Source organism: Prionailurus viverrinus, chromosome D1 (genome assembly GCF_022837055.1).
Source record: "Prionailurus viverrinus isolate Anna chromosome D1, UM_Priviv_1.0, whole genome shotgun sequence".
Taxonomy (NCBI): domain Eukaryota; kingdom Metazoa; phylum Chordata; class Mammalia; order Carnivora; family Felidae; genus Prionailurus; species Prionailurus viverrinus.
In genome coordinates this window covers 54,217,501-54,237,960 of record NC_062570.1, presented here as the reverse complement: position 1 = coordinate 54,237,960, position 20,460 = coordinate 54,217,501, and the positions used below count along the sequence as shown (strand labels likewise).

The 20,460-nt window shown below is 42.6% G+C and overlaps 1 protein-coding gene across 2 annotated transcripts in view; it reads right to left on the bottom strand.

Annotated features, from left to right (window-relative positions):
• GAB2 (GRB2 associated binding protein 2) overlaps positions 1 to 20,460 on the bottom strand; it is a 194,215-nt gene that overhangs the window by 27,952 nt on the left and 145,803 nt on the right. For both annotated transcript variants that reach the window (XR_007156165.1, XM_047877231.1), the window contains exon 3: positions 5,564 to 5,807. Coding sequence is in view for 1 of the 2 variants with exons in the window: in XM_047877231.1 (XP_047733187.1) it covers positions 5,564 to 5,807 (244 nt within the window). In the remaining variant the exon portion in view is untranslated. The remainder of the gene's footprint in view (positions 1 to 5,563; positions 5,808 to 20,460) is intronic.

Genomic DNA, 20,460 nt, shown 5'->3' with positions numbered 1-20,460 from the left:
AGGCCTACAAAGACATTTCTCCAAAGATATTCAAATAGCCACCAAGATATGAAAAGATGCTGAACATCACTAATCATTATGGAAGGGAAGTGCAAATAAAAACACAGTGAGATACCACCTCATAGACATTAGGATGGCTACTATCAAAAAACCCAGAAAATAACAAATATTGGCAAGGATATGGAGAAACCGTAACCCTTGTGTACTGTGGTAAAATGGTGCAGCCACTATGAAAAACAGTATGGCAGTTTCTCAAAAGATAGAAAATATAATCACCAGAGGACCCAGCAATTCTATGTCTGGGTGTACCCCAAAATAATTGAAAGCTGAGTCTTTGAAGAGTATTTGTACACCCATGTACAGAGCCCCATTATCCAAAATAGCCAAATGGTGGAAGCAATCAAGGTGTCTATTTAGGGGGAAATAAACAAAATGTGGCATATACAGGCAATGAAGTATTATTCAGCCATAAAGAGATGGTAATTCTGACATATGCTATAAAATGGATGAAATTTGAAGACATTATTCTAAGTGAAAAAAGCCACTTACAAAAAGACAAATACTACATGATTCCATTTATATGAGTTACCTAGAGAATTCAGCTTCATACAGACAGTAGAAAGAAGACTGTCAGGGAGTAGGGGAAAGGGGAAATGGGGAATTTTTAGTGGGTGGAGAGTTTCAGTTTTGCAAGATGAAAAGAGTTCTGGAGATTGGCTGTATAACAGTGTGGAAGAAAGTACTCTACATTACTGAACTGTACACTTAAAAATGGTTGAGATGGTAAATTTTATGTTATGTGTATTTCACAATTTTTTTTAAAAAGGAGAAAAAAAACATTCAGAGGAAGAAAGATACATAGCACATAGGATTCTATGAATAAAAATAACATCTGACCTCTCATCAGAAACAATGAATGGTAGAAGACTATAGAATGACACACTTTAAAATGCCAAAATAACACTATCATTCCAGAATGTTATATCCAGCAAAAATATCTCAGAAATGAAGGTAAAATACAGATCTTTCCAGATAAATGAAAACTGGGAGAACATGTCAAAAGGGGACTTGTATGGTAAGAAATGGCAAAGGAAGCACTTTTGGCTGAAGAGTGAAAACCAGGTGAAAACCTCACCAGACAATGTTTAATACTTGCCTTCAACACTCACATATTTTAAAGAACTTAGGGGGAAAATTATGCAGATAACTCCTATTTCTGCTGCCCTTCCTTCATTCCTGAAGATTTAGTTTCCTTTTGGTACTATTTTGGTTTAGCCTGAAGAACTTCCTTATCACTTCTTTAAATCTGATCTCTTGGAAACGCTCTTATTTTTCTTTCCTCTGAGAATCTCTTGATTTTGTTTTCATTCCTAAAGAATAATTTTGCAGGATATAAACGTGGGGGCTCATAGTTTTTTTCTTTCCCTTAATTTCAAATGCATTTTCCTTCATCACATGGAATAGCGTTATAATACAGGCTTTTAAATTTGTGTCTGATAATTCCAACATCTGGGTTATGTTGGAGTTGGCATCAGTGCTTTCCCTTGAGAACCAGTTACACATTGCCAGTTCTCTGTATGCTGAGAAATTTTGGATTATATACTTAATGTTGTGATATTATGCTGTGTGGACTCTGGGTTCTGTTATAATCCTCCGGAGAACGTGGAGGTTTTTGTTTTGCAGGCAACCTACGTGGTTAGATTCAGGCTGCCAAGTTCTGTGTCTCCTTCTGTGTGTCAGAGTGCAAATCTCAGTGTAGTTCTCAAAACCTCTGCTGTGCTGGTGTGGTCTGTTCAACATCCATGCAGCTCACAGTGAGCCTGAGACTTGTGCGGTTTCACACCCAGAATTAGGAAATCTCTTCTCCAACTGTCTTCACTCTGGGTACTCTACTCCTTTCCAGCTCCCAAAGGGCTCCTTTTCTGGTTCCTCTACCAAGAAATATGGGGTTTCCATTAGAGTTTCAGCTGTGCGCTCCGCTGTGCTGCTGGGCGAGCAGGCCCGCCTTCAGGGAAATTCCATGAGATACAGAAATACGTCTCTGTGTAGCTGCAGCTCCAAATTTTTCTCCCCTTTATGATTTGCCTCATTTTATTTTTCTAGACTCAAAACAATGACAGGGTAATTGTATTTTGTCCACAGTGTTCAGTTGTGACCAGTGGGAGGGAGTGTTTCTGCCACCACACAGGAACTGGAACCTCTCAGTTATTTTCCAGAGTTTCTAGCTCTCTCCTGAATCTCACCATCTCTTCACTCAGGATCCAGTCCCTCCTCCCCTACCCCCACGTATTAGAGCAATTAACACACATATTTTAATGTCTTTGTATGCCACTAGCTCCTTGGAAGAGTCAAATCTCTCAGTTTCTGTGGCTTTTTGATTGCTCTTCAGTGCTTGAACAGTTGCTTTTTTATATTGTGTTTGGAGTTTATAATTGTTACAGTATGTTTAAATTTTTTTAAATGTTTATTTATTTTTGAGACAGAGAAAGACAGAGAGTGAATGGGGGAGGGTCAGAGAGAGGGAGACACAGAATCCAAAGCAGGCTCCAGGCTCTGAGCCGTCAGCACAGAGCCCGATGCAGGGCTCGAACTCACAGAGTGTGAGATCATGACCTGAGCCAAAGTGGGATGCTTAACCGACTGAGCCACCCAGGTGCCCCACAGTATATTTAGTATCATGCAAACGACTCCAACACTTCCAGAAACTATATGGTGTTTCTGGACCGAAGAAAGCTTCCTTCCTATCCTCCATCACTTGGGAATTCTGCAAACATTGTTTGAACGTATTTTTTCCCAAAGTCTCCAAGATCCTGCTCATCACTCTCTTGCTCCCACACCCACACAAGTGAAAGCAGTGACACAGAGAAAAGCCCGCAGTAAAGCTGCCTCCCCAGCTGCTGCCAGACAAGTCTGGTCTCCCCTATTATGTTGACTCTCTATAAGAAATATATTTTGATATTTTTTATGCACCTACTATATGCCTTTGGTCTTGTCTTCACAAAGTGCAGAAATATATTAATATAAATATCCATAATATGAAGCAGAGAGTTCCAAATGCTGTGTGAGAGAGAATAAAAAATTGCTGTGGGAATGCAGGGAAGAAATAAATTTCATCTAGGAAAATTAACAGAGGTTTTACAGAGGAGGAGGAGGTGCAGAGAGTGGGCCACAACTGCTAATTCAAGCAGAGACATTTCTATATCTGTTGCTTTAGCAGCACCATCGGAGTGGGGGTGGTGGCAGTTGTCAATATTAGATAAAGCCTTCTACTTGAAGTGTGATCTACAGACATGCTGCACTGGCATCATCTGGTGTTTAGCAGAAAGGCAGGATCTCAGGACCCCCTCCAGGCCCACTGAATCAGCATTTCAACCAGATCCCCAGGTATTTCATATGCACTTTGAGAGGCATTAAGAGAAAGTACACTGTCTTTCGATAGAACTATGATTTGAAGACCTCCCCCTCTCTAATCTCAGGCAATCACAGGTGCAGGAGAGGGGGATGCAGCACAAGGAGAAGAAACGTTAATATGTACTGAGGACGCACTACTGGGTATATGTGTTCTGTCATTTTATGCTCATCAGTAAACCTCAGAATTCATTACTTCCATCCTGCAGATAAGGAAATGGAAGCTCAGGAGGTTAAAGAATTAGATCACAAGGAAAGTAGCAGAACCTGAATTTGGACCCATATCTGATGGACTCCAAAGCCTGTGATCTGCTTCTGGTCACACCCCACTGCCTGTCTCGGGTGTGTGATTCAGGAGAATCAGTGCTATTTACAGCACTGCCGCTAACTAGTTCAGTGATCTTGGCTAATTCGTCCTTTTTTTTTTTTTTTTTTTTAAAGAATTCAGCTCCTTATGTCTAAGTTGATCGTGTTTGAACCACTAAAAGGTCACAAATGAATGAATCCTGAAACAAATGAAAATGGGCATTTGAGACAACCTTAAGACCGAGTGCGGGGAGCCTCTGTTGTGTGATGGTAAATGACTCAGAGACCCAGAAGCAGAATCGTGCAGTGTAGAGTCTAGGATCAGAAACAAGCAGACCTGGTTTCTAGCCCTACCTCTGTCACTTCTTAGTTGTGAACCTCATTTTCTTCATCTATGAGGCGGGGAGAAGGGAGCTAGCCTGGCTACCTCTCAGTGCCTTTGATTGGGTCACGTGAGATTATACATGAAAATGTTCCATGGCGTGACACATAGCTCTCTAATTGCCTTAATTTTTGTTAACACAAATTAGGTATTTCTAAATTAATTAAGAAATGTGATTTGTAGCCTGCTGGCCATGGTAGTAACTGGGAACAAGCTCTGGCAAAGTCCATCATTTCTGTGCTTTTGCTTACCCTAGCAATGGGAATAAAAGGTAATAAAAATATCTCCAGGCTCCACACCTGTGAGAGAGATTGGTGCCAGAAATACAAAGACCATTATTCTCGAGCAGGAAGTCCTTGCTCTAGAACTTCCTGTGATGATGAGATGCTTCCTTATCTGTGCTGTCCAGCACAGCAGCCATTAGCCACATGTGGCTACTGAGCACTTGAAATGTGGCTAGTGCAACTGAGAACTTAATTTTAAATTTTATTTCATTTGAATCCATTCACATTTAAATCACCACGTATGGATAGTGACTACCATGCAGAACAGTGCAGCTCTAGAGCAAAAGTGAGATATGGATCTGTTGAGTAGTGTAAGATTTTATAGCTATATTCTTTTTTTTAAATATAATTTATTGTCAAGTTGGGTAACATACAGTGTATACAGTGTGCTCTTGGTTTTGGGGTAGATTCCCGTGATTTGCTGCTTACGTACAAAACCCAGTGCTCATCCCAACAAGTGCCTTCCTCAATGCCTGTCACCCATTTTCCCCTCTCCCCCCACCCAACAACTCTCAGTTTGTTCTCTGTATTTAAGAGTCTCTTACAGTTTGCCTCCCTCCCTCTCTGTTTGTAACTATTTTTCCCCCTTCCCTTCCCCCGTGGTCTTCTGTTAAGTTTCTCAAGATCCACATATGAGTAAACACATATGATATCTTTCTCTGACTCCTTTCACTTAGGAAAATACCCTCCAGTTACATCCATGTTGCTGCAAATGTCAGGATTTCATTCTTTCTTATTGCCAAGTAGTACTCCATTGTACATATAAACCACATCTTCTTTATCCATTCATCAGTTGATGGACATTTAGGCTCTTTCCATAATTTGGCTATTGTTGAAAGCATTGGTTTATAGATATATTCTTAATGCCAGCAAATAAATTGATTTTTTTCCTAATTCTGAAACTCTAGCCCCTAGTGCCTTTTTTCCTCCAAATTAAACAAAACATTTTTATAGCATCGTTTCTGATCATGGGTTCCGGAGGAACCCAATTATCACTGTATAGCAATAAAATGTGAAGGTTACCTAAGCAAAAGAAGGATGCTCTGTTAATAAATACGTCTGTTCACCTGAGAAGAGAAACCATTTCACTCCCCTGTCTTTAAAATTAAAAACTGTAGGAGGGAAAGCGACTAAGTCCTGTGAGTGGGTGCTTGCCCCACCGCTGCTTACAGCAGTCTCCTACCTTGCATTTTCCGCTCTCCGGCTTATGCACTGGTGCAAGTAGAGATACTCCTGAGGCGCACTGGTGGACAAGGTGGGCTGCATGTGGTTGGACACAGGGGGTTCAAAGGTGAACAAGGTTGGCTGGCTGGAGTGCGATGGGGCTGAGGACTTGCGTTCTCGAAGAAGGTGCTGACTGGAGCTGCTGAGCTCAGCTGGAGAAGAGCGGGGCCCGTGACTGGCAGAGGACATGTTTCTCAGGGAGTCTGTGAAACAAGAGAAGGAGCTCTGTGACTGAAAAGGGGAAGAAAAGTGGCCTTATCCCAAAGTGGGATGTCAGAGGAAGAAGAGATATTAAGAGCAGAGGCAATGATCCAGCAGCAGCCTTCTCTCCCCCTCACACACCTGCTCCTTCTCTGTCTGCCTGAGTAAAAGACTGTGGCCTCCTGGTGGAAACGGAGATGCCCTGTCCCTCGGCACTGCCCCTGGAGTCGTCTGGAGTCTGCTCCCTCTCACAACCCTGATGGTGATGGCCCTGCTCCCAGGAGGTGTGGCTGTCCATGGCTCAGGACTGTGACTCTGGCCCTTCTCCAGAGGGAGGGCAGTAAGTGCCACTGCCCTCCTCCTCTTTGGAGGCTCCTGCTGTCATCACCTCTGTCAAAGCTAAGGCTGGCTTTGTTAAATGAGCTTTGCTTCCTGAAGACTCATTGATTCAGACCCTGGACTGTACCTTATTGTGTAAATGATAAAAGCAGAAATGTACTTGCAGCAGACCGTCCCATGGAAGACTGGTCCCAGCTCCTCCTGCCTGCCCTTCCAAGTCCTCTGAGGACAACGATGTTCCCCGTTCCCCAACTCTTGTGCCCACCACTCTGTGTCAATTGGTCTTTTTTCTCTTAATTCTCATCTTAAACTCCCCTCTGTTGTGCTAGAAAAGCAGCAAGTATTAAAGATAGATCATAGCTGAGAGTACTACCCTCCCAGCCAAGGGCATTACTCATTTGGCTGGTTCTCCAAGCCTAGTCTAAGTTCCTGAGCGTAACACATAAGGCCTCTCACAGTCTGACCTACTTCCTGCTTCTCTCCTCCTGTACCCGAGGCATTCGGAAGCTTCATCAGTCCCCAGACACACCAGCCCCTTTTACAACTCTTTCTCATGGCTTATGCTGTTCCTTCCGCCTGGATTTCACTTCTACTCCACTGGCACTCATATGCAGACTTGAAGACCCTACATGGATATCATATTCTCTCTGAAACCTTCCTGGACTCAGTCCTTTTTCTGGCTGCCAATAGCACTTGGCCTGTGCTTCATTATGTCCACTGTCACTCTGCCTCCCTGCCTGGCCTTGTTTCTATGAACAGTGCCTGATGCTGTTATGTCTACAGTCCCAGGATTCACCTAATAAAGGCCAGGTGCATAGACATTTCTTAGTCTGTGGAAGGAGAAAAAAGGTCATGGAGCACACAATAATTCCACGGTGAAACTTCTTGTTCAAAAGAAATAAAGTTTTAAAGATGTAATTGCTGGTGATGTGATAGCTAGTGGGGGATGACATTTCAGGGGTGGTGATGGGGGCTTGCTAGGGCTAGTCAAATCTTTTCAGAGGGGACATACTTCTGTTTCTACTCCCCATAATCTGACCTATTTTACTACACTTCTCATGGCCCTAGGCAGGATCACCAGCTTGTTAGTGCTCTATCGCATTAATTAGTCCCCAGTCTTTACTGATGCGAGGCAGAACAACTTCTGCCTGTGTATAACAGAAAAGCCATGGGCCTCTGGGGAAAAACTGTTCCATCGACAGCTGTATTGACCTCCAAAATGAATTCCCATTACAGGTCTTGTAGTGAACTGGATGTTTGTTAACAGAATCAATGGCTTCATTACTCCATTAGATTTGCAAGATGAACTCTCTAATGGCAGAGGGGAGAGGGTTTATGCTAGGGGATGGAGTAGCCATGGAGCCAGGGATGGGCAAAGCCACGGCCTGAGAAGACATAGGGAAGGTGCCAAGAGGAAGCCTCTGGTGCGTTTCTACCTTCCCCTGTGGTCTTTTTGGACTCCTCTACCTCTGCCACCCTTTCAGTGGATGCATTTTTCAGGGTTTCACCCCAGAGCCTCCTCTATCATCACTGACTCAGGACACTCTCCCGGGGTGTTCTCTTCCAGCCAGGGGACGACAACTCTCAAAAAATCCATCTTTAACTCTGTTCTCTTTCCTGGGCTCTCATCTAAGATGCCTGTTGGGCATCTCCATTCAGATGTCCCACAAGCAGGTCAAGCTCAGTGATCTCTTCCTCCTGTGTCCTGCTTCTCAGTGAAGTACATCAACATCACCATCCAATCAGCTGAGCTGGAAATGTAGGTGTTACTACAACCCCTCTCTGTCAACAACCGCACCATGTCACTATGTCCCTGCCCTGCTTAAAATTCTTCAGTGGATCCCTGTTATCCTCAGGACAACGTACAAAGCTCTCTCTTTTTAAAACCATTTTTCTGTTTATTTCTTTAACCTTATTTCTGATCAATCCTTCCTTGTGTTTCAAACAGAATTTTAGGAAAATAGTAACTTTTCTGTCCTATCACTCCATATACCTGGCTGTAAGCTCAGTGAGGGCAGAGACACTGTCTCTTTTCTAACACTTTTATCCCTTGCATCAAGCCCAGTATGTGACACAAGTCCATAAACATGTGTTGGTTAGACAAACGAAGCATGTAGCATCAGGCCACACTCCCTCAATAATGTTCACTGATTCCTCACTGCCTTCAGAATAAAGTTCAGGTTCCCAAGTCTGACAAGAAAGGCCATTCTGTCACAATCTACTTCTCCTGCCTGGCACCCATATATCCTGCATGCCCCCTATGTTGCATGCTTGGACTGTGGATCTGTATAAAAGAGGAGTGACCTGTGCTCGTGGCTGGAGCCCTCTGCTCAGGCTGTGGATCAAATCTGAGAAATCTGTAGAGCTGGAGAAACCACTTCACCTGAGTCTCAGTTTGAAATAAGATGGTCATAAGAATGCAACAAGACATAAGATGGTCGTAAGAATGAGCTGCACAAAGGGTCGGGACACCTCTGCATGCTGTAAATTCTCAAAAGGTATTCTAGTCACTTCTGTATTCCTGCTGCCTAAAGCAGTTCCAGCTCACAGTGCATACTGAATATATACTTGTTGAATGAATAAAAGAATTTTTACTAGCACAAAACCAAATATGCTTGTTTCTTGTGGTCAGAATAGGAGAGGCTTTCAAGATCTGCTAATAAGATGAAGTAGGGGTTATGATGAGTTGGGCCCACTTGGAACTCCATTCTACAAATGTAAAGCCATGTCTATGAAATCAGTCAGCTCCATAATGATCTGCCACTCCAGAAAAGCTCTTTTGAAGCTGTTTTGGGACTAAACCTTGCCAAAATCTCATTTCTGCTTGCTATAGTGTCCCCCCCAAAACTCACTTTTACATGGAACCTCAGAATGTGACCTTGTTTGAAAATAGCATCTTTGCAGATCTAATTAGTTAAAATGAGGTCATAGTGATGGGTGTACTTATAAGAACAGCAGACAAAGACACATAGGGAGAACACCATTGTGATGACAGAGGTAGAGACTGGATAAACAAAATGTGATATAGCTATACAATGGAATATTATTCAGCCATATGAAATACTAATACATGCCCCAACAGGATGAATCTCCAAAACACTGTGCGAAGTGAAAGAAGCCAGTGTAAAAGACTATAAATTATATGGCTTTATTTATGTGAAACGTCTAGAATCAGCACATCCATAAAGATAGCAAGCAGACTAGTGGTTTCCCAGGGGTGGGGGTGGGATGGGGGAGTGAGCATGGGGAGTGAATGCTAATGAGTATGGGGTTTCTTTTTGGGGTAATGAAAATGTTCCAGAATTAGATGGTGGTGACGGTTGCACAACCCTGTGAACATGCTAAAAAAAACAATGACTTGTACACTTTAAATGGGTGATGTATGGTATGTGCATTTAAAAACACACACACACACACACACATGTATAAACACTTTGCAAAGTATGAAGTGTTAATTATGTGCAAGAGATTAATGGTCTAATTAAATACATCTGACCTTTAGCTTATTTCCTCTCTAAAGAGAATACTGAACACTCCTTACTAAAATAGATTGAATAAGAGACATTCTCCCTTTCCTATCTTCAGTTCCCTGCCCGTCCTCCAACCTTATTGTTCAGGGGGGTTCACCCCACAATCATGGCAAGACAGTAGGAATTTCAACAAAACAAAATATCAAGAAGTCATGTTTGGGGTCAAACGACCCAAAGTGTAAAAGGTGAATAAAAAAACCCACAGGTGTGAAAACAAATCCATGCAGTTGCATAAAACGTGCATACGATTTGTTTTTATTGCCTGGCTACCTCTTGAAGGGAAGAAAAGAATGCTAAAGGCGTGTGGCTGGGCTGTTTTTGGTATGTGGCTATAACGCTGGTGTAATGATGTGTCTTGGGTCATTAGGAAGGTCAGTTATATAGCAAGAAGAAAATGGACGTTTTCAGACTCCAGGCCTGGGCTTCTATCTCCATGTCTAGACTAAAGATAATGCCAGAAAATGCTTGAGTCAATTTGTTTTCTTTTAAAAAGCGTTTTATTTTTTCCTCTTCTTCCTGGCTTCTTTTTAGGGCCCTAAAAATCACTCCCCTTCCTTTCCACAATCACCCCTGGGAAGCCTGCCCAGTGCACAAACACTCCGCCCACCTTCTTGCAAAACTCTAGAACAGGAAAGCTCTGAAGGATTTTAGTAGAGGGGCCCAGCCCAACCCAGCCCTGCCCAGCCCAGCCATCAACTGGCTAGTGATAACAGGAGCAGGAAAGGGGCAGTTGGCGGGAGTTTCTGGAAAAGATGACTGGCCAAATAATGACTGGTTCCCTTATCTCAATGCCCTTTTTATCTTTATCCTTCTCTCTCCCCAAATCCCTGCCCCAAGCCTCAGTGGGTATCAGAACCCATAAAGTGGTAGACCAAAGCACATGCTGGGACCCAGGCTGGATTCAAAGCCTGTATCTGCTAAATCCTTGCTCTGTGGCCTTGGACAGTTACACAAACCTCTTTGTTCCTCACCTGTTCAACAGGTAAAATACATAGTTTTCCAGGGCAGCCTCGTAGTTTGAGATCATACATATGAAGCACTTAGCAAAGTGCCTGCTCTGATTCCGTAATACGTGTGGAAATGCTGCCACCTTGAAATGGGCCGAGAGGTATGGAGGAGCTTTCCAAGCAACAGAGAACGCGTGGAAGGTAACTGTTGTCTGTTTTAGTTCCAGCTATAACTTGTATGATGTTATATGTGGAAGGAGACCAAAAAGGACAATACTGACTATAATAATCATCGCTGCCATTTACTAAGCACCTACTATGTGTGTCTAGTCTACTCTGTGAGGTAGAAATTATTATTTCCATTTTGTTCCCTTCTTTTTGGATGAAGAAACTGAAGCTCAGAGAAGTTAATAATGAGCTCTGGGGTCACACAGCTAGAAAGCATCAGAGCCTATCTGAAACAGATCTCACTTTCTTCAAAGCCAATTCTTTTCATTCATGTAGAGAAAAGAGCTCCCACGAGATCCCTGAGTGAGGAACGGTATTAGCGTTATGAAAGGCAGAGTCAACTAACAGAATGACAGCCTAGGCCAAGCTCTCCTCTAACCGGCTGAGTGATCTTGGGCATGCCATTTCATCTTCCTGGGACTCATTTTCTCTATTCAAAAAAGGAAGAACTTGGATTAGGTCAGGGATATACATAAAAGCCATCTTTGGGAAACGTAAGAGAGCTGTTCCATGTAAGACCTCATGAGACATATTTACACAGAGATAGAATAAGATCAACTGGTTTCGCTTTTAATAATCTCTGGTTCTTTTTATTTATTTTTGTTTTTTTAAATGTTTGTTTATTTATTTTGAGAGAAAGAGAGAGCATGCATTGGAGGGAGGGGCAGAGAGAGGGAGAGAGAATCCCAAGCAGGCTCCACATAGCACAAAGCCCAACATGGGGCTCAATCCCATGACTGTGAGATCATGACCTGAGCCCAAATCAAGAATTGGATGCTTAACCGAATGACACACCCAGGGACCCCAATAATGTCTGGTTCTTAATTCCAGGACACAGGTAGGAGAATTAAGGTCAACTGAAAAATCAGGGGCAAAGCAAACTCAGAGACCCAAATGAGAACACAAATTCTTCCAAAAAATCTTTTTTTTTGCATCATCAAAATTACAAACTGGAAGCCACCATTGTTCTCACTGGCTTTTTCTATCATCTATCTAGGGTCCAAAAGGAACAATGTGTTACAGAAAAGGCCCTGATGTGGGTTCAGAAACATGGGTCAGAAACCATTTTACCACAGGGACCTAAGCAAAACTTTTAATCTCTCTGCACCTCATTTTTCATGTTGTCAAATGCCAAAGAGAAGGCAGTCAATGAACACATTTTGAAAAGAGAATAGTATAGGATTCTACAGGGTGAGTGGCCCCCTGCAGAAAGCTAACCAAAGAACAGGGACCAGAGGGTGGAGAATTCTAGAAACAAAAGCATGCTGACAGGTGCTGAGGGCAAGACTGGATCAACAGTTCATTTTAACTCACAATCACAAGAAATTACTTAAGGTGAATAATCCTGAGAATCATCCGGCACACATCATAATTAGAGGAATTATTCATAAATTTAAGGCCAAACACAAAATAGCTTCATTCTATACGATAACTCACATAATATGGCAACTAGAAAGGGCCCTGGAGTCTAACTGCTCATTTATCACCACTGTCCTTCCCACTCACCCACATCTCTCATTTCCGATTGGAGAAACTGTGGCCCAGAAAGGTGAGGCTCCTTGTCCAAAGCCACATGGTAGGGCAGACCTGAATCCTGGAAAAAGAATTCAGATCTCCTCCTTCAGGGGTCCTTATACCACACGGAAAGAACGATGTATCAGTGTGAATGAAGATGTACTCCCCATAACGTGCAGGGGAGGGGAGAGGCCATCAAGTCAGGGGATCTCATCACCAGGACACTGACTGGCAGGACTGTTATTTTGTCATGAGTTTATTATGTTACTCACATTTGCATGGTAAGTAAACATTCGCTGGACCAAACTACTAAAGACTAGTGTAAATAATTCCCCAAGCTCAAAAATACATCTTCTAGTGGTTTATAAAAACTACAAAACAGAGAAAGAAAAAAGGGGAGGCAGAGACAGGCAGTAACATAAGACCCTGTGAGACTACCCTGTAGGACTAGGCTGCCTGATGCGTCCCCTTCTCTGGGGAAGGATCTGAGAAAGAACACTTCCCCCACTCCTCCGCCTGCCCCAAAGGGCTCTGAGAGCCAAGTCAGGACATCCTGACCTTGACATATAGGATCTCTCAGTACACTTTAGCAGAAATTGATTTTGTGAAGGGTGCAGGGGAGGGAAAGAGAGTGACTGTAGCCGAGAGGCATGCCACATATCCTTACATAACCATCTCTGCCCTTGGGATCCTCACTTTAGAGAGGCGAAACTACAGGCCAGAGCAAATTCCAGGCTCTCCTTAAGGTCTCCAGTTAGAATTAATCATGCCTTCCTCTAAACCTTTTATAGTACCTCATTCTGCTGCTTATTCTTCTTGTGTTGGAGTTCACAAGTTTGTCACACAAAAGTCGGTACTGAGCTGGTAGAAGCCGGGATCTGGCCCATCTCTGTTTCTCTGACAGTGTTTAGCACAATGCTCTGTGCCTAGTAAATGTCTGATGGAGAACAAGGTGTTCAATAAACACACCACGGTGGTGGGTTATTCTTCCTTGGGTCAGAAAAAATGAATGAATAGCTCCAGGATCCAAATGTAAACTATTCTTGTAGGGTGGGAAGAATTATCACTTTGTGAGGTTTTCTGGCTTGTGTGTATATCTGTTTTAGGGCAGCCAATCTATATTTAGCCATGTACTGTCCTGTGCATTTTAGAGGAGATCAGGTTACACGTTTTGTTTTCCCCTAACCTGCCACACCTATGTATGCACCTACGTATGCCGGACCTCATTTGTGACAGACCTTACTCCTTCTCCTTGGAGTGGGGCTGGGTTGGCTGGGCATCCCGCTCGGAGAGTTAATTCATACTGGGAATGAAGCACTCCTGCCATTTACTTAGGGTCATGAGCACTGACTGTGGGTACTACAGCAGGGGCTGCAGGCCCATCAGAAAGAACGGATCTTGTCCCTGCTCTACGGGTTTATACTGCATTTAGAAAGACCCTATTTCTCTTCAAGGCAGCACTTCTGCCCTCCCCCAAGGAACTTTGGGAACCTAATGGTATTCCCATAGGAATCAGTCTATCTAGTGGGCACCACAAGCTCACATGACAATGATGCATTTGACCCTTGTGACCTTCCCACAAAAATATCATTGTAAGTTAAGCTAACCAACTTCCTAAGAGGTGAGCTTCCCCTGCCTTCTTTTACACTGACTTTCACTTAAGGGACAACTGGCAACTGGTGTGAAACACAAGTGTCAGATCCTAAAATGGAAGGTGCTTATCAAGAATCATCAGCAGTGGCAAAAATCACCAGAACAATACCCTACACTGTTCTGCTCTGGGTGGGGAGGCTGAGGGACTCAGGAGACCGAGCATTACCTGAAGTACAACTGTGGATTTGGGAGAGGTAGTGTGGTATGGAAAATGAACATGGATTTTGAAATCTGAATCTTAGCTTACTAGCTATGGGACCTAAGGATGGCGTGTGAATCCAAGAATCCTAGTTTGGGGGCACCTGGGTGGGTTCGTCGGTTAAGTATCCGACTTTGGCTCAGGTTATGATCTCGCAGTCTGTGAGTTCGAGCCCTGCATTGGGCTCTGTGCTGACAGTTCAGAGCCTGGAGCCTGCTTCATATTCTGTGTCTCCCTTCTCTCTCTCTGCCCCTTCCCTGCTCACTCGCTTGCTCTCTCTCAAAGATAAATAAAGATTAAAAAAAAACTTAAGAGTTCTAGTTTGTACAGTTTGTAAAATAGCAACCTGTAGGGTTGTCCCAGGGAGTAAAGAGATGCCACGGTCCCTGCACATCAGTACTTCACAGAGGGAGGTCCTTCCTCAGCACTCCATCGTGGAAGGTGGCCTGACATGGGAGAAGAGCTTAAGCTTGGTGTTCGCATACCTTCAGGGTTTGATCAGAGCCAGGACTGGTGCCGGGAAGTACAAATGAACTCAACTGGCCTTTGTGAGGTACGTAGAGGACCCCAGAGGCAAAGAGCCTGGAAGGACCCAACTTCTAACCGGCAGCTTTTCTTAGTTGCTGCCTCCAGTCCTGGTGTCACAACAGTCTCCTGGCTTCATATATGTAGCTTTCCTACTCATCTTCCAGTCTTGTATCTTGACGCCTCAACAACTCTAGGTTTTTTCTGCTGGATCCAAAAGGAAGCGCTTTTTTTTTTTTAAGTTTATTTATTTTGAGAGAGAGTATGCATGGGGGAGGGGTAAATAGAGAGGGAGAGAGAGAATCCCAAGCAGGCTCTGCACTATCAGTGCACAGCCTGATGTGGGATTCAATCTCAAGAACCCCGCAAGTTCATGACCTGAGCCAAAATCAAGTCGGACACTTAACTGACTAATCTACCAAGGCATCCCAGAAGTGCTTGCTATCTTTTTAACACTGTTAGAAAGGCCAACACCTAAGACCATATGTAAATGTGTCTTGGTAGGCCTGTCAAGGTATGTTATTACATGAGAATAGGGGGTGGCAAACTATGGACCATAAGTCAAACTGGGCCTACCAGCTGTTTTTATAAGTAAAGTTTTATTGGAACACAGCTATTCATTTACATACTGTTTATGGCTGCTTATGTGCTACAACAGTGAAGTTGAGTACTTGTGAGAGAACATAATGGTGGTAAAACCTACAATATTTACAATCTGACCTTTTACAGAGGAAGTTTGGCAACCTCTGGACTAGAAACTGTCATTCTGGTTTGTGTAACCATATCCTCTTTCAAAATATTAGCATCTAATTTAAGTTCATCATTAAGGAGACAGAGGCTGAAACCAAGACCAATGAATCCCAAACTTATGCTTTGAAAAAAATCAAAAGGAGGAATCACAAGAAAAGCCAGTTTGGAAAGTGCATTAGTATAATTATAAGAAATCCTGTTCTTTTCATTTTAGTACATCTTGGGCACAAACAACATGCTAGTCACTGGTTAGCATATGGAATTAAAGGATTCACAAAAGTAACATGATAAACTTATATTGAACCAGGCTTGGAGAGAAGTCACCAGATTGTTCTTTCTGATCCATAATGGTTTATTCTTCTTCCATATCACAGATGCACAGGTCTGGAACTGACCAACAGATCACTTAGTTTAATTTTTTATTTTACTGATAAGAAATCTAAGGTCCAGAGAGACCAAGTATTTTCTCACCAGTGACTGATTGGTAGTCCTGAGAAAGAATGTAAGTCCCTTATTTTTCAGGTTTAGTGTTTTTTTCTAGTAATACATCTCATTAGAAGAACAATAAACGTTCTAAGTTTGAGTAGACTTTTCTACTTCTGAGGACAGTGAAAAGAGCTTCCACCTAATAATCTAACATGGTTCCCTGAAGTTCTCAAAAAAAGGACCATATTACGACTGGAAAGGGTTAGAATTATTATTGACATACTCTTTGATAAAACAGTACTACTTTCCTATGTGTATACAGTACCTTCTCATTTGCTTTGGTATAATTAATACAAAAAAAGCATGCTGGGATTATGACAGAGATTGGGCTCAATCTATAGATCAATCCAGGGAGAAACAACATAGTAACATTAGTGAATGTTCTACTTTACAACATGGCTTCTCTCTCCCTTTACTGGTTTTCTTCATTTCTCCTGGCAATGTTTTGTCATTTTCTGTACAGAGATCTTATATGATTTTTGTTATATTAAGTGCTTTATTTTTTGAAGCTATTGTAAAAGAAATTTTTATTATAATTTTATTTTCCAATTGTAGGTTGCTCTCGAAAACTTTGACATTTATAACAGCCCTACAAAGTTGGCAGGGCAGTGATCTTTCCAGATTCATTTAACATAAGATGAGACTACGACTCAGAGGAATAAAATGACTTACTCAGTGATCTAGAGCTCTCAAGAAATGCCCAAACCAGGACTCAAGCCCAAGTCTTTTACACACCAAGTTGAAGGATCATTCTATTATCCAGCAATATGTGAGGGTAGATGAGGAGCATATACTTATAAATTATAAGTGCTACACAAATATCCACTGGAATGGGCAAAAAAACCCTATTTTAATAGGACCAATAAAGAAACCAAGGCTCAGAAAGGCCTTTCCTGATCATCTGACCTCAAGCTACTCCTAATCACGTTACTCTGTCTTCTCCTCATCAAAGCACTTATTGCTACCACTTAAACATTTTGTTTTTCATCTGTCTCTTCCCACTTGACTGTGAGCTCCCTTAAGAGTCTGAACCTCACATGTTCTATTCACCATTGATGCTTCAGTGGGCTGGCCATAAAATTCTGCCTTTCTGTCTCCTGATGTGGGCAGAACTTACTGATGGCCCCAGCTGCTGGCCTTCTGCATCCCTCAACTCCCCACAGCCATTCTCATCCAGTGTCAAAGGAAATGGCAGGAGTATTGCTACAGGCCTGTTCCTGTGAGACACGAGACTCCTTTAATCAGAGACCTTCTCTTGAGAATGTTCACTGATCCAGAGGAAACTGTCCTAGAACTGTACTGCAGTCTAATCCTTCTCCTTGCCTTCTGTCACAGGTGTCAGTCCTGTACCCCACTGAAAGGCTTTGCTCCCTTCTCCCACTCCTTCCCATTATCCCTCACAGGTGTCTCACCCAATAAATCTCTTGCAGGTCTTAACTCATCTTGCATCTGCTTCTCAGAGAACCTGAACTCCTAGCCTCAGAGTCTAAAACAGTGCTTGATGAACAAGTGGTTGGGCCAGGTTCATACTGCAGATAAACCACAAACCCAGAATTAGAACCCAGTCCTCTGGTCCTTCAGCCCAAAGCCTTTTACACTCAGATCACCAATCATCTGAGAAATATGTCCTTGGTGCCTTTGTCCAGGGGGCCATTGCTCTGATGGATTTTTTGAAGGGAAAATGTATTCACTAATGGTCAAGTCCCACAGCTGGCCTCTCAGCCATGATTGTAATTATGGGGACTCTAGTGGGTGTAAGAACATTTGTCCCAGATTCAGAGGGAATGGAAGCTATGGTTTAGGTCAGTGAGGAAAATCTGGCTTAGGTTTAAATTAAAAGCAGCAAAAACTCTGTGTGATGTCCTCTTAAAGGAATATAAGGAGAGTGCCTACCTTGGCAAAGCCACAGAAAGTCAAGAGAGTGCAAAGGCAGTGGGAAGTCTTTCCCAGGACTTTGTGCATGTGCTGAAGACTCTGTACGGGGACTTTGATGACTTGAGGCAAGGACTGCATCTGGAATTTCAGGATATGGGCTTAATAGTTAAGAGCATGGACGCTGGAACCAGACTGTCTGGGTCTGAATCCCAGCTCCTTCGCTTACTAGTTGTGTGAATTAGGGAAAGTTACTGAACCTCTGTGTGCCCCAGTTTCCTCATCTGTAAAATGGGAATAATAATAGGTATCTATCTCATAAGATTATGAGTTAAGATCTGTGAAATGCTCAGAATGGTCCCTTGCACATAGTAAGCTCTATGTAAATATTAGCTTTTATTAGTAGTAGTATTAGTACATTTAAAGAGACACCTTTGTTTTTGAGCACCTCAATAAATTAAGTGTAATGTATCTCAAATCAAGGAAGTCAGCAAGGTTTATCTGATAAACATACTAATCACGCTCAGTAAAAATGTTCTGGAGTTTGGGTAAAATAGAGACAGTGTTACTTAGGATGTTTCAGTATGGAGGACAGAAGAGGAGCATGGTGCATATACTCAAAGGACCACTGTGAAGATCACTGGGAAGGCAACGACGATTTACAGGCCACACATTTAAGAGATATTCAGTGTGCGCTTATCATGTACCAAACCCTGGGCTGTGTAATTTAAGTGGGCTCTTATCTAATCTTTATAATGATCTTGTGAAGAATGTCTTGTTTCTATTTTAGTGATACAGAAATTGAGGCTCAGAAAAGTAAATTAACTTACCTGTGTTAAGACTGACGTCATCAATGTTGTGGGTTCATGTATTTATATGATGCCAAGATCTATGCTCTTTGTATTAAAGTGGCCTTCTAGATCAGTGTGTGTGTGTGTGTGTGTGTGTGTGTGTATATGTATGTATGTACACATGTGTATAAAGTGTAGGTAGGTACACTTTATAAATTATATAGCCTTATGTAAATGTTAGATGCTATCACCATCACCATAGTCTGGAACACTAGCTGGAAGCCAAGAAACCCAGGTGCCAATTCTAGCCTTGCCAGTTAGCTGTAGGATTTTGAGCAAATTAGCTCCCCTCCTTTGACCTTTGGATACTGTGTTATTTGAGGAGTTTGGAACTAAACCCTCTCTAAGGGCATTTTCAAGACCTCATATTCTAGAATTTTCTCATTCTATGAAATCTATTCCCTTCTCTGTCTTGGCTGAGTGTTTTGGCTAATATGATTCACCAGCCATGAAGAATTTTGTTCACTGACTTCATCCACAAAAGGGGCAAGGAGATGGTGAATGAAAGCAAACAATAAACAAATGATAGCTATGTAAAATGAAATTTAGGTCAGTGGCACACCCTGTCTCTTCAGTCTAGTTAGTACATCATCCATCTTGAGTTTTTATTTTTTTAAATTCTTTATTTTTGTTTATCGTTGTACTTTATAGCATGTTTGCAGCAGACCAATATTTTTACACTGTGTCCCAGCCTTCCCGGGTCACCATGGGAGTGAGAGAAGGCAGGCCTTCTGGGTCCACCTCCAGCTGGCAGCACTTGACTCTCTGTCCCCTGCAATATTCAAGGTGGCTTCCTTTCACCTGTTTTATATGTTATGTTCCATGCAAGATACAGTTAACAAGCAATGCAAAGAAAAAAGCTTGAAAATTACCATTTTGGTCTCCAATTTTAGTTTATAGTTGAAGAAACTAAGATCAACACACTGAATCAGTAACAAAGCTGAAATTTAAAACCAGGACTTTGACTCCCAATTCATATCCTAGAGACAGATGACCATGTCTACTGGTTTTGTTGAGCTCAGAATCCTACAAAGAGCTGTATGTGAGTGGATGTTTAAATAATCAAGATCTTCTGAGGCCCAAGGTGACTTACCCCTAAAATCAAAGTCATAATTCTATCTCTAGAAGAAAAATAGACTCAGATTGGGCTTTGGAATCTGGTCTGGGACCAATTCAACAATACTTAATTACCCTCCTTCTCTAAAGATAATCAGAAGCAACTCAAAGAACAAAAATGGGGGGACGTCTCAAGAGATGTCTGAGAGCTGTCAGAGGCTTCTGGGATTGAAGAGTCAGGATGAGGTGCTCTCCTCTCTAGCAGTCTGGGTTCTGGCAGGTAAACACTAGACCTAATCCATGCTGGCTGCCTGGGGGCTGGTGAGGGGGCATGTCTGGTACGAAAGGGAAAGCAGGAAGAGGGATCCAGGCTCAGAATGAAAAGAAGAGGGTTGGGTTTCTCTCCGACGCCTTCTCCTCCTCCAGGGGGGCTGGGCCTCCCTGGAGGCCTGGGCTAGAGCCTGCTCCAGAAGAGCACAGGGGTGCCTGTGGGGATTTTATGGAGTTCATGTCCCAACTCAAAACCTACTCTCAGTGTGAGCAGACCCAGCTGTAGACAAAAGAAAACAAACAAAAAAAGATGGAGGATGAAGGCCTGATATTTCAGAGTTATTTAGAATAACATTTTTCTTTTTAAAAAAGGCATGAGGATTTCAGATCTGGCTGGAAACTAGTCTGGATGTTTATTTTCCTCATTGTCTCAG